The sequence below is a fragment of the Columba livia genome, chromosome 5 (genome assembly GCF_036013475.1).
Source record: "Columba livia isolate bColLiv1 breed racing homer chromosome 5, bColLiv1.pat.W.v2, whole genome shotgun sequence".
Taxonomy (NCBI): domain Eukaryota; kingdom Metazoa; phylum Chordata; class Aves; order Columbiformes; family Columbidae; genus Columba; species Columba livia.
In genome coordinates, this window is record NC_088606.1 from 17865070 (window position 1) to 17879468 (window position 14399).

At 41.2% G+C, this 14399-nt stretch overlaps 1 protein-coding gene across 9 annotated transcripts in view; it reads left to right on the plus strand.

The window, feature by feature from the left end:
* Positions 1-14399, plus strand: part of TC2N (tandem C2 domains, nuclear) — a 33824-nt gene that overhangs the window by 5112 nt on the left and 14313 nt on the right. For 4 of the 9 annotated variants that reach the window (XM_005506146.3, XM_065063646.1, XM_065063649.1 and 1 more), the window contains exons 2-4: positions 10393-10462; positions 11554-11680; positions 12353-12586. In XM_005506146.3, the coding sequence (XP_005506203.1) occupies positions 11614-11680; positions 12353-12586 (301 nt within the window). In that variant the 5' untranslated portion in view covers positions 10393-10462; positions 11554-11613. Of the gene's footprint in view, positions 1-10392; positions 10463-10612; positions 10675-11553; positions 11681-12352; positions 12587-14399 lie in introns of all 9 variants that reach the window. The other 5 variants (XM_065063645.1, XM_065063648.1, XM_065063647.1 and 2 more) reach the window with 3 other exon arrangements.

Genomic DNA, 14399 nt, shown 5'->3' on the forward strand with positions numbered 1-14399 from the left:
GGACAGGCTGAGTTTGGGTTAAGCTGTGTTGTCATTCTGGTTAGTAATGCTATTCAGGCTCCCTCAGAAAAATTGCTTATGCAGGGAAAAATTATTTTGATAGCGTTTTGCTGCCAGGATGAATCCTCAGACCTAAACTGAGGAGTCTCATGTGGGAAGAGGTTCAAATCATGGGTTTGGTTTGAATTCATCTGTGTTGCATCATATCTCTTACATTAATACATCAAACTGTAGAATCAGTGAGGACACTTCTCTTAAGCTTAGTATGAATGTTTGTTTCCCTGTCATCACAGCTAAAGTTTGTATTAATTCAGTGCCAAAAAAAAAGTCAGAAATCTGATGTTTATCTTTCCTTTAAATTGTACCCTGGTGATTTTTGTTTTGAAGCTTTGTTTGCCGGTGATCTAATAGCCACACTTAAACTGGAGACAATGGATAATTAGGCCCCAAACAAAGACCCTTGATGTCTGCAGGGTTCTTGTGGTCATTGCAATGAGCTTTGGGTCTGGAGATGCTGCTTTGGCAGTTAAACCAGCTTTGAAGTCCAAGGAAGCAATCTAGAAGGACCATGACCCAGTGGCCTCAAAACCTATTAGACACTTCAGTTACTTTGGCACCTGCGCCTTGGAGCCTGGGACCTGGACGTGAACTTGGAGTGTGCTCCTCCAGCCTGGGCAGATGGCTGGCTCCCTGCCCGGCTCCCCTGGATGCTGGGCAAGGCCAAGGGCCCTGCCGCCCTGGCGGTTTCGGAAGAGCATGCCTGGGGTACAGCAATGCACACATGTAGCACCTAAGCTTCGTCTGGCGCATGGTGGAGCTGGAAGGCTGCTTGGCCATGGTGGGAGAGCTGGAAGGCTGCTCTGCTTTGTGGGGCAGCCTCACCAGCAGAGCCCTGGGAGGGTCCCTTGCACCTGCGGGAGTGCAGCCCCTCACTCCCAGAGAGCCCTCGTGCCTCCTGGTCGAGGGGCCTGATGTGTGTCTGTCCTTCCTGCTTGTTGAACCACCCCAGCATCAGGTGGTGCATGTGGCCAGAATATGGCCCAGCCCTTGACTAGGGCTTGGAGGGGGCAGATAAAGTGGGGCTAAGGAAGGATTCTCTTTGCAAAATTCAGGCATCCAGTCTGCTGTGTGTGTACCTCTTCCAATGAGGAAAGTGCCTGCCATACTGCAGGGACAAGGGTTAGTCAGAGGGCGGTTCAAAGGTAGCTTGAGCTAGCGGCACTTTTGTGGTTAGCGGTGAACTGGTCCAAAAACAAGTTGTGCTTCCTGTTTGAGAGGTTCTTAAGATGTTGTTCAGCACTGAGCTTCCAGGTGACAGAAAACCACTCTCAAGACCAGCTTAGTTTCACAATACAGGAAAATTCAAAACCTCTTAATTCTGGGTTGGGTTTTTTGTTTGTTTGGGTTTGGTTTTTTCTTTTTCTTTTTTTTCCTCCTATTTACTTTTGCAAAATGAGCTTGACAGAGTTCCCAATCCAGAGGCTGACAGTCTCCCTTTCAGGTTATGTGTCTGTTGAGCAGTGACCGGAGTAGCTAAAGATTCCTCCATGAAATCTTGATCAACCCAAGAACATCTCCCTGAATTATCCTGGCTTGCATTCTGTTCAATGGTATGTGTACTTTCAAGATTTAGTCTCACCAATGTGTGAAATCATGGGTCAAAAATCTCCTGCAAAGAGTGTTGATTTAAACCCAACAGGATAAAAAACCCCATACGTTTATGGTGTAGGCATTATTCACTTTGCTTTAAGCAAATCCATCCTGAGAGAGGAAAAAGGGAGTGATAAGCTCACGCTGCCAACTTCTGCTCTCAGGACCTCTGTCTTCTCGGAAGGGAGTGGAGCCCCACTGCTGTGCCTCATAGTTGTAGCAGCATTTGGCCAATAATAATTGGGATGTCAGATGTTCCCATAAAATTGAGATGGGTCTGATTTCTGCTGTTTTCTCCCAATGTCTGCACGAGATGATTTACAAATACCTCTTTTATGCAGTGCCTGCACAGCTGCCAACTGCTCCAGCCAGTACATCTCTTTGAAAGGCACTGCTGGGGCCATTAAAAGTGATTGGTTTGATTTAAAGCAAAAAAATAATAAATAGTTGCACCTTATAAGGATGGGATCTTCCTGGACTTTTAAAGTGTGTTTAGGCAGGTTCCTGAGCTCAGTGCACGTGCCCAGCAGAGCCAAGCTCCCAATCTGGATTGAATTTTAATTAAGATCCATTCTCATTTCCTCCTGTTCTCAATTCATTCATTTAATCTCTTTCATATATGAGATGTATTGGAGTCACCAGTCTCCTTTCTTAATCTCGACCATAGTCTTTTAGCCTTCATTTATACAGCTTGTGTATTTCTTTCCTCTCACCACAATGTTGTAATTGGTTATGAAGTGTGACAATGAGGAGCAGAACTGCTGAACAGGGAATCCTCATCCTCTGGAAAATCCATAGTATAAAGATTTTTGTTTGCATCATGAAGCAGGCTAATAGCTATATGTAAAATAGCAAATAATTAATGTAAAATAACTAATAAAACCCTGTTTCGTCTAAAAGAAAGCAGCGGATGTTTGTGTGCATGTATATAAAGACATAACCAAACCAATGTGATTCTATGATATTCTGTCTAGACTCTTGTAGGTCAACATGGTTTTAATGGTAACTAAACTATATTTTTCCATGCAAAACTGTTTGGGTTTTCTTCTTTTTCATATGTACAGGAGGAGCTATTTTTCATTAGCTGTCTGGATATTTTATGTGTATCTGTGTGTTTTCTTGTGTGGCTCCATGGTCATGGCAGAGGCTGAGGAGTCCGGGATGCCATTCAGTGGTCTCTTTTAGGGCTGCATTGAGTTGCTATCCAAGGCCCATCTTTTCAAAGCTAGACACTTCTGGCCGTGTTAGGGAACTCCACTGCAGAGGCAGATGCTCTTGCCTAAAACACCTTTGCCTTGGCTATCCTGTTGAAAAATGTATCCAGATGTTTCCAGTTCTCTTTGGTATCAAGGCTATAGATGGACTGCTGACAGTTCTATTTTTGTGGCTTCCTGGCATTACTGCAGAAGGAGAAAAAATTGGATTAAAACCTGACACAGAATACATAAAGTCTTGCGTTTTAAGTTAGATTATAAAGTAACTATCGGTGATCGTCATGATTTTTCCCTAATCTGCTTAAGTGGAGGGTTTATCTTATGCTGAGTTCTTTCCATGTTGTCATCAAAAGCCAAGTTCTTTTTACAGATATTTCAGCCTCTTAAGCTTTCTTCTCTTGTGTCCTCACTTCAACTCTTGCTTTTCTGTTTTCCATCTGAGTCCAAAATGATCTGCAGTCCAGGAGAATAGATTTATTCTTTTGTGTTTACTGCCCCAATACATACCATATTGTACATCCTTGTCCAAGTCAGTGAATTTATCTGGAGTTCACAGGAACAGTGTTGTCAGTTCAGTAACTGGATGAATTGGTTCCTTGCCTAATGCAGCATTAGGCAGAAATACTATCAACTTTTACAGCCCAGAGCATAGAGGATTCAGCCTATTAAAATCCCAAGTTTTAAGCTTTATCATGGGATAGATTTATAATGTTCCCTTCTTAATTCAAATATAAATCTCGCATGAGAAAAATTGGCTCAGACTTATGAAAATTGTTCTTTTGGCCCTTGTAGATGATATTATTCATCTTCTGCATACTGAGGCAGGCTTGGATGAAGTCTGCATTTAAGGGCTGCAGGTGCAAGGCTGTAATGCTAAGCCAGAGTCAGGATGTCCCTGGAGGCCCTGTCAGAAGGACGACTTTGGATCGTGTACTTGTGCCAGGGCTTGTTCCCCTTCTCCAAGGGGTGCCTGGAAAGCAAAGGCAGTTGTTCCTGTAGCGTGATAGCCCAAGCACACACACCTGCTCAGCTTTATTTTTCTTTAGGGAAGTAGGCAAGAGCAATTAGTTCTTCTTGGTGACGTACTCTGTTTGGTGGTCCGTGCCTGGGCTGCCTGTGCAGATGTGCTGAAGGCCGTTTGGCCCCTTCCAGCCTGGAGCCCTGGGAGAAGCAGCTGCTGAGCTGAAGGAGACCACAGCTAGATTGCACAAGTGCTCTTTCTGCCGGGTTCAGCTCAGGGCCTGCACAAAGGGAGAAATACATTGCATCATCTTTGTCTGGGCAGAGGAGCTGGAGGGAGAAAAGAAAGTTGCGGTGGGTCATGGGATGGCCTTGCACAACTGCACATAGGAAGATGTGGCTGTTCCAGGGAAAGCTGCTGCCCTGGTTTGGTTAGGCCTAGACCTCCTCAGCAGGAGAACATAGAGAGCAGCTCGTGGGATCACAGTGAGCTCTACTTTTACCACTCTGCCAACAGCTCAGCTAAGAATTGAGTTCTGAGGTGGTTTTCTTTGCCTCAGGAGAAGCCTGCTAAAGCTGAAAACATAATATTTTTGTACAATTTTCACATCTTTACTGATGGCAGCATAGTACTGAGCACTCCCACTGATTACATGGGTTTTAAACTTTATATGCATCTGTTATCTCTAGGAGAGCCCAGCAAACCATCTCTTACCTGAATGCTGGGGCAGTCACCAGAGGACCTGTGGAGATGCTCTCTGCAGGTTCCCATCCTCCTCCTCCACTTGCTCAGAATACAGTCAGAAGGATGCAGAGGCGATGGTGGACCAGTACCAGTTTTGGATCTCAGTACAATGCTGCGAGGATGAGAGCAATCTTATCCTTACAAGGATTACTTTATGAAATATATTCTCACCTTAGATGATGCTGTGACATTGTTCAAGTCTGAGGTGCATAGTTCAGTTGTGGTACCAGCCTGAATGAAACTGGTCAGAGCGGGAGGGATAATGTTTTGACAAGTACTATACAAATCAGACCTGAATGGTGTAAAACCTACAGGTTTAAATTTGTGTATGTGGCTTGCTTTGGTCTCATTAGCTTACTGAAGAGAAATATAAAAGAAGGTTAGATCCTAATCTTTTGAGATCTGAATAAAGAAAAGAGATACTATAATACTGGTAATTAACACTCTTAGCAGAGCAAAGGCATAAAAACTGGGGAAAAAAAAACAAACTGGAAATAGAATTAAAATATGAACAGTGAAGGTAACTAGCTATTGGAATATTTTTCTGAAATAAAACTCAAGTGTCTTGCTGCTTAAGCTGCTCAATGTAGTGCAGGAGTAACAGATTGAAATCCAGTGGTGTCAGTGACTGAGAAGGGTGCATAATGGACCTTCTGGTCTTCAAAATCAAGATTCTGTTTTTGCAAACCATAAGTGCATGAGAGGATTTTGTGGGACAGTACTGTGCTGGTTCAGACTGATGGTCCGGTCCATTCATTTTCCTGTTTCTGGGATCAGTGAGGGGAAGCCATGAACTCCTCCGGGGGGCTGTTGTGCCATCGTGTACCAGCACGGGAAGGTGCTCCCTGTGCCCAGGCAGTTGGTGGTTTGGTTGCATCATGGACCATGACACTTCTCCCAGCAACTTTTTACCGTCTGTTTCTGTTACCGGATTTAGTTGTGTAACTTCTTAACACCACTGGACTCACAGGAGGACTGTACAACATCATAATATCCCCATCATCTAAATTAGGTTAATTATGCATAGTCTTTTTTTTTTTCAGTTTTAAATATGTAATTACACTCTTCATTTATTTGCTGTGCTGAGCTTTGCATCTCTTCGTCATGTTTCTGTTGAACTGTTTGTAAGCTGTCTCTCACAAGAATGTCTTCCTGGTTATGCCCTTCAAAAGCCTTCTCATAACTTCTCTTTTTCTGTCGTGTTATTCTGGCATCTCCTTTGTGACCTGCTGCTTTCAGCATGAAATCCCTTCCTCTTTCCAGGCACAGCAGAAAGGAAAGCTTCACATTTTCTACATTTCCTTGGAAGGCAGAAGAACTGGAATAATTTCAGTGTGCAGATTCTCAGATCTCTCATGCTTTTCCCCAGAATCTGGTTGCAAGCAGAGAAGAAAGGTGCATGCATGCACACACCCACTAGTTACTGCAGATATCGCTGTTGTGGGCTTCCCCTGAAACAGGCATAGATAGGAGTCTTTTATCATGCACCTGGTAGGTGTGTATTGGCATGACTTTTTATTCCCCCCTCTCTTCCTCCAGACAACCTACCTAGCCTAGACTTATAATGAACAGGAACAAAAGCTTGTATCCTGTGTTTTCATGTGCTCAGACCCACTTGAAGTTCCTCTCTCTCCTGTGTGAATGGTACAAATCAGACCCATCTACAGTCCCAGAAAAAATGCAGGGCTTTTTTTTAAACTGTGGACTTCATGTCTTTGGGACATGTATGCCCACGCATGGCACTATGTGTGGGTGCGTAGGTGTGGTGCCTTGCTGCTACAGTAGCAAAGTACTTGAAGGCAAATTTCTGAAAACCATTGAGGCTGTTTGACTAGTTTAGAGATGCAGCGGTCACAAGCCACCCCCCTTTCAGATGCAGAGCTGTACTTATACCAGTGCACAGCTCCCGGGTGTTCTCCCCCAGAAACAAAACTACAGAAGAGCTTTTGCAGCGTCTGTACCGTCAACAGAATCCATCTGACCTGCAGCAGAAGCAGCTTTTGCCATGCTGTGTTGTTAATCATCTGGACGCCTGTGGTGGTGGTGTTGTGCTCTTTGCAGGATTTCTGTGACTGGGAGTGATTGCATCTCCTGGCTCTGGAAGGCAGAAAGGCGCCGAGGCAGCACAGACACGGTGTTTGGCTGAGGTGTGAACCAGCAAGCTTCAGCTGGCTTACTCCTCACGTGTTGCCAAATGTGGTGGCTCTACTGGGAGCTGTAGATGCTTATGTCATTTGAGGATCTGTCCCAAATGCTTAATAACAACTGATCATCCCTGTTTCTGGATATTTTCTTTTACACCTCCAGCTTTGTGAGGACTTAACTGCTACTAGAAATTTTGCCACGAATGTGTTTCTGGAGCCCAGATCTGAGAATGCATTTCATACGTTCATGGCTGGCAATAAATCTCATAACATTCAAAACCTCTGGTTTAGCCAGCTTTCCCAGCTGTTTCACCTTTGAGTCCATCGCATAGTTTTTCATGTGTTACCTGATAAACTCCTATGGAGCAGCGCTGTGACTAAATGCAGTAAAATACTTCGGCAGCCTACAAACTGGTTGCAAAATACACCCTTTCATCATAAGGCAGCAAAGACCTGACATTTATTTTCAGACTGCTTTCAGCTTTTAATATTTAATATTGTGATCATCCCTTTTCTATCACATACTTTTTATTTAATGAGCTGTTGAAAATATTTACTTTCTTCTCCAAACATCTCTGTCTTGTAATCATTCTGGAGGCATCTGGAACTGAAGTCTTTTGATACTCTGTTTATCTGATTTTAGCTCATTCAAAATTTCTATCACAGAAATCTGGAAATCATTAAGATAATTTATGTTCTCCCTCTCAACCCATTAAAATAGTAGTGATTGTAATTCTCTAGGCTCTGTGTATGTGTGTGGTAGGTTTTTAAACTTTATTGTTTCCAGGATGTTCTAATAACCTTGGCTTTCCTTCTGCCTTAGTGTAGAAGGACTGTTGCTCTTATCTTACTCTGGCTTGATACTGGGAAGACAGAAATTAAAAAACTTACTGAATTCCATGGAAAGCACCAAAAAAAGAGAATTTGAGACAGAGTTACAAGATCTCGATTCAGTTCTTTCTTCTGCTGCAAGTGATTTGATTTCTCTATCTCAGCTTTCCGCCTGAAAATCAGGGATAATTCCCCTCTTCCTCCTGTCCTTTTCTCAGTCTAATATCTCCAACACAGGGGATGTCTGACATATGCATATTGACTAACAAAAACTGACTCCAGGACTTAGAGAAAGGGTCAAAAAGTCCTGACATTTTGTTAGAATGGATGGAATTGATGATAAATCAGTACTACTTTGGAATTTGGTGGTGTACCTAACAGATATCTCTACACTTCACGTTCATTTGGTAATTTATTCCCACAAAAATGCATGTCAGTACAACCTTTTTACAACTATTAAATTTCATACTGAGAATTTGGGGGCAGCTGAAACCAGCAAAAACTTATGGCATGTGGGAGAAGTTTAACCTTTGATAGCAATGTCAGCTTCTGTCAAGATCATTAAATACTTGTTTAATCCTCTACAAGATTTTTGTTCATTTTCAGTTAATAAAATATGAAACAGAACCTGCTAAATTTCTCTCTGTCCCACATGGTTAAGACAAAACTTTTGCATGCAGTGAAAGCTGGATAAATAACTGTAGGCAACTTGAGAAATACAGATATGAGAAAATAAATTAACTGGGAGTCAAGCCATCTAATTTACTGCCAGGATTGCTCTTCTGAACTAAAACAAAAAAACAAATCTGTTTATCTGTGTAGCTTAATTACGTTAATCAAAACCTTAAAAAGTAGTTGAGACCATCCATGTTGTGAGTTCATGAACAAAGCAAAGTTCTCTAAGGAGAATGAGGGACCGCCGTATCTAGATGCTCCGTCCCTCAGCAAATGCTGTCATTTTTTCTAATGTGGCTGTGGTGTAAGTATAGGAACACAAGCACAGATTTTGTCACTGAAACCATTACAGTTTTAAGCTTAAAAAAGTATATAAATCGTGTTCCAGTCTCTTAGCCGTGGAACTTTCTTTTCAAAATACTATATGTAAGATCAAACTACATTGGAAAATCTAAGCTATGTGTCTATATACTTTGGCATTGTCTACTGAAACTGCCTTGCCTACAAAACAGTAATCTGTAAATTGTGTACTCTCTTCTATACAATAGACAGTGATGAATTGCTTTATATTTGTCTTCAGATAGGAAAAAAATGTATATTGAAAAATGGGGAAAAAAATATAATGGTCAGTGACCATCACAGGTTACTTGGTCTCACTGTGAAAAACACGGTCTTTTTTAATTATAGAAGTACAAAAGATGTAGAATTGCATCTTTACTGTTACATCCTCACTACTTCTATGTAGCCCTTTCTTTCTAGGTAAGGCACTCAGCCCTACGATGGAAAGGCAGCTTCTTGTGACAGACAATTTGCATTTGTTCACTTGCCCACATTAATGGTTCCAGCTAACCAGTTCTGGGCAAAGAAATTGCTACCATGAACTGAATTGTCTCTGATGCAGAAAAGCTAATTTTTCCACTCTATGTAGCTGGAAAGCAGGGCAGTTACTAACATTTTGGTTTCTTCTCCAGCAGTAGCGAATAGATTCAATCTGGATGTTTTGAGATAAAAGATGTTTTGCCTGCACAAACTGCTGCTGAGGCTTAGATACCATTGTTGCAAAGCTTAGAGCAAACGAAGCAGCTGTTTCAGCCCAGTTTAAACACAGTGAACAAGAGTAAAGCATATTAACTCCAGCTGTGTACTGATAACAGCTGGGAAGGAAAATCACTGCAAGGGAACCTTAAAGTAAACTTTGAATTCTAGCAGGCTTAGCTATTGTGAGTGTCCCATTGAGGGAGGAGCAATGGTGAAAAAATATGATCCTTAGAAATGTGTAGAATTTAATGAAAAATTCCTGTGCCTCTTTTTGTGCTTCTGTAAAGATGCAGAACAGGTTCCGGAGTCAGTGGTATCACCTCTAAAGACTTTTTGATGCAGATCTCGCAGTTCATTCACACTCATGGGCCATTTTGACATCAGGGCAGTACTGAGGGATGGATTCTGTATAGTGTAAAGGTGTCCCTTTTAAAGCAAGATACTGCACCTCTGCCCTGTCTGGTTAGAAACTACCCTGTAATCTCTTCCACAGCATTCTGTTTTCCAGAGTAATGTGTGCCAGTATTCAGGCTACCTCTGAGGGGTCACTTGCGCTTTGTTCATTTTGGTCTATTGAACACAAAAAGCAGTATAAAACTAGAGGAAAGAATTACTGTCATTTAGTGGTTAAACCAGTGAAAATTATTCAAAGAAATTGTATTAAACCACATACTCCCTTAGGTCCTTGTTGCAATAGAATAATGGCTTTACTTAGGTTTAGGACTAATGGAAATATATTTTAAAAATTTCCTTCTTATCAGTACTATGTGATAGCTCATGATTAAGAATAATTCTGGAACGGTTATGTACTTGTAATAGTAAACCTTCATTATATTTCACAATTGTGTTTTAAAGATAGCAAGTTAGTTCAAGGCTTCCTCTTGAAGCTGCGTGCTCTTGGTGGCTTTGCCACCAGTGGTGCTGTCTTTGGGCAGTATTTGCAAATTGACGCATCTGTTGGTAACTATCATTTGCACCCTACCGGGGGAAATAACTGACGTTACGACAAGAAAGCACATGATTTCTAAGTTAGATGAAGTGTCTGTAGGTTAATATCTTCACTTGGCATCCATCAGAGTTTTGGGGGGCTTTTAAAAGATTTTTTTTTTTAATATATTGTTATTTCTGTTAACAGGGTACAAGTGGTTGCCTAGCTGTCTTTGAATACACACACACAAAAAATGACGGCAGTGTTCAAGCTGCAGGTAGGAGCAGCTTCTGTGCTGTAGCAGAAAAGCTTTCAGCAATTCCTTGCCATTGAAATAACTGAGCAAACGTGTCTGGTTTTGCATAATTGTCATTTTCTCTCTGTGCTTTCCCCTTTCTCTTACTTCTTGTCTTTCCCATCATTTCAGCCTATGTTCATATGTTCTGGTTGGTGTCCTCTAAACTCCGTGGAGTTGGAATCATGTCTTGGGTATGTTCTGCAAAGAACCTTGTGTACTTTAGGTACATGTAAAAGAACTAGACTTAGACAGCTAAAGTTTTGGACAGGAGGCAATGCAGCTGTCTGTGTCTCTCTGAACAAAAGAACATAAGGATATGAATAAAGACATTTGAATGAGGCCAGTTAGTATTGTCATAAAGTTCTTTTAATGTTAACCAGCTGTTATAGACTTGTTCTCATTCTTCAGTAGATTACATGCCTCTTATTTTGCTGGAAGTCAGTGCTCTCTATTTCTGTATGCATAGCAGACAATTATATAATGAAACAGGTCTTCAGTTTCATGTGTATACAATTACGAGAAAGCAGTAGTTCCTCAAAAAAGGCAATTTTGGCATCATTCATAAAGAGTGTTTTCAGATCTAAAGTATGGAGTATGCTGAATGAAAAATGTAAACGGGTATGGATGTATGTGAAAATAGTACATGAGTGAAAATGGATAGGAGAAACATGAACAAGGGAAATGGAATAAAAACCACATCTTGCAAATGACTTGACAAGACCACATCAAAACAGCTGTAAAGCTGAGTAAACTGCAAAGCCCAGTGGCACACACAGATACGAGGAGAATTTTAATGTTCCTGAAGGACAGGGACCTGTCTAAGTGGGTCACTGAAAGTACTTGGATGCTGCACATTAAAGTTATTTTCTCTTTCCCTGTGCTTTTATATAAAAGATTATTTATCTCAGTGAGATAAATCTGATGGCTCTGATCCTTTTATGGCTGAGATAACTTTCTCATTGACCCTGGGACTGTGTCCAATAAGCAGTCACATATTAAATAACTGATAATATTGCATTTTGATTTCGGTTATTCTCATCTAATACAGTTTGGTTTATTGTGTTTTTCAGGTTTCATAGCTACACTGGATCTTTTATTGTGGTCTCCTCTAAATTGCAGCACTGAAAACAATGGCAGCAGAATGTATAAAAAACTGCTGTAAATGGTGTTTCTGCATGGAAAAAGAGAAAAATGATCGTGAGTTCCAACATCATGACATCGATTAAGGGTTTTTTTCTGGTTTGGCTTCATTAATGATGAGATTTCCCATTAATAAAATTACTATCACCCCTGATAAGCTTCATTTCTTTTAAAACATGTAAAATTCTGTTCGTACCTCCAATTGGAGATTGAACATGTGCTAGTGTTATGGATTGGAATTGGAACTGAAATAATAACACTTGTCTGAAGTCTGCACTTTTGCAGCTTGGAATGCCATCCAAAAAGCCAAATTTTTACCAAGGTTGTGTAAAGGTCTCATATCTTTAAAACTCTAAGAGTGATGGCTTTTTTTTAAAAAAAAAAAAACAACTCCCTGTGGATTTGCTGTTAGGATTTTCTTTGGTGTCTTAGTTGTTTAAAGAACTCTTCTACGGTACAAGTGTACCTCTTGTAAAAATTCACTTAAGAGCAAGGTAGCTATAAATATAGAAGCTTGGACAATGAAGAGTTTGGATCAGTAGTGCAGGTGTAATGAGGATGAATATCTTTTCCAGGCGCTAGTCCCAAATGCCGGTAAAACTGAATACTAGGAACCATTAAGTAATGTATCAAGCACAGATCCTTTTAAATAAAAGAGATCTGTTCATAGTATTGTTCAAAACTTAATGCACATGTGGACTGTCTGTTTTTCTCACTCTTTATTTTTAGCAGTTTCCATGGTGCAGGAATCTGAAGCAGTAGCTGCAAGCAAGCCAACTATTGTAGAGAAGCCTCCATTGTCTTCTGTGTCAGTGAAGCGTCAAGTTGGCTGTTCAGAGGATTATCTGCTTTGTAAACTGCCCCTGGATGGTCAAGAGGTACCATTTGTGGTCCCTCCATTCAAGTTGGCTTATGTACAACCGAAGAACCTTCCCAGTATCTCACATGCTGGAGGGATTCAAGGTAAAATATAAACCACATTGCTGAAGCAGTTGTTTCACTTCTGCTATTCCTTGAAAGTTGTCAAGTATTCCTACTGAAAACATATGTTTCCCGAACTTTTCTAGAAGCCTGGTCTTGTTTATTTTCTCTCTGGACATCCAGAGAGGTTTTGGGAAGGATTTCATCCCACTATGAATCTCTGTGACGTTGCATGAATAAAACTGAAAGGGAGGATTGCTCACCAGTGCTCATACTCAGAGTAATGGAAGACACTTAAAGGAAACGGAAGCTGTAGTTAAGAATTTATTGGAAAACCTAACACATCCCCAGCATCCAGATAACTCAAGTAAAGAAAGTGGCTTTAGTAGCTTTCATGTTTAGTGTACTGACATGTTTTAACAGACTGACACATCTTCCTTTTCAAATTTCACCAGTAGGCAGCATGTGCTACTCTATGGTGGAATTTTTTCCCCCTACTATTTCCTGTTTTTTTTCCTGCTCTTTGGGAGCCCAGGGGCTGCAGATCTCAGTGGTATAAGGTTGTGCACGATTCTGTGATTCTTTGCTTCACAACAATCTTGTCCTTCAACCTCTGCCAATTAGTCCCATGCTTGGACTGATAAAATGATGCACATGCAATTTAGACACAGTGACATTCTAAAAGGACAGGAGCCTGACTTGGTAACATGAGTTATGGGGCATATGCTACCGCAAGGCTCTTGGCCCTGCCAGGAGACGCGTAGAATCAGCTGAAGGAAGATTTTGGCACAGGCACAAACCTGAAGGGTTGTTTTCTCTACAGTTGCTTTGCCTTGAGGACGTGATAAGTGGGTAATATGCTTTTAGTCTCATGTGACCATAGTTCCTTTCTGAGGGTAGAAACCTTAACTGAAAAAAGTCAACCACAGGTTGCGTAATAACTAATGCAGTACTACTTAACCTTTTTGTGTTTGTGTGGTTTTATCCCCACCCTTCCCTCTTCTCCCCAGATCCTTGATGTTGCTTCTTTTCTCCTCCTGCCTGCCTATTGCCAAACTTCCTCCTCGCCCTCACCCACCCCAGCGCCAAGCTAATCAGCCTGGCAGAGCCTTTTGGTATAGATTGGTCATTCTGTGCCCGATCTTTTTAGTGGGCTTTATTTATGATGTCTGCCTCACCAGACATGGACAGGCAACCTAATAGTTGGAGGTAGAACACGAGGCCTTTCTCATCTCTTGAGTCTGATCTCCCTCGGCCTCCCCGCTTCTCTGCTACTTCAGTAGCTAGTTCTTGTAATTCCGTACTTGAACAAGGTATGGAAATGCCAGACATGTTTGTGGTAATCCCATTTCTCACTGGGTCTGGGCTCAGGCTCTGCCTTGCTTTGTGTTATTCTCAAGACACTGTACAGAGAAGTGCGTCAAGGACTCTGAGGCACAAATGTTCTTCAGGGAGAAGGAAGATGTGTCTAAATGCCTTTAGATAAATATTTTGTGTGATAATGCTGTTCTACACAATCTTATCAGTTCAGTGGTTTATAAATCAGTGACTTGTCTTCATTGGGAATTCTGTTTCATCATCATTTCTGAAGGACCTGGTGAACAGACTGGCTATAAAGCCAGTAGATCTTCTGGCAGGATGACCTGAGTCTTCATAATTGTCTCTCTTGAGCAAATATTTTAAATTCTTGAACAAATATTTGAAAAGTGGCTCTTATGTTAAGTAGGCGACTTCCATTTCTCTTTACAAATATAAATACTTATTTTTTTAAAGTACAGCTTTTTAAGCCTTATTGAAGTTGTCTTTAGAAACGCAAAGTTTACTTTTTAAGAAGATTTACTAAATACAGGGAAAT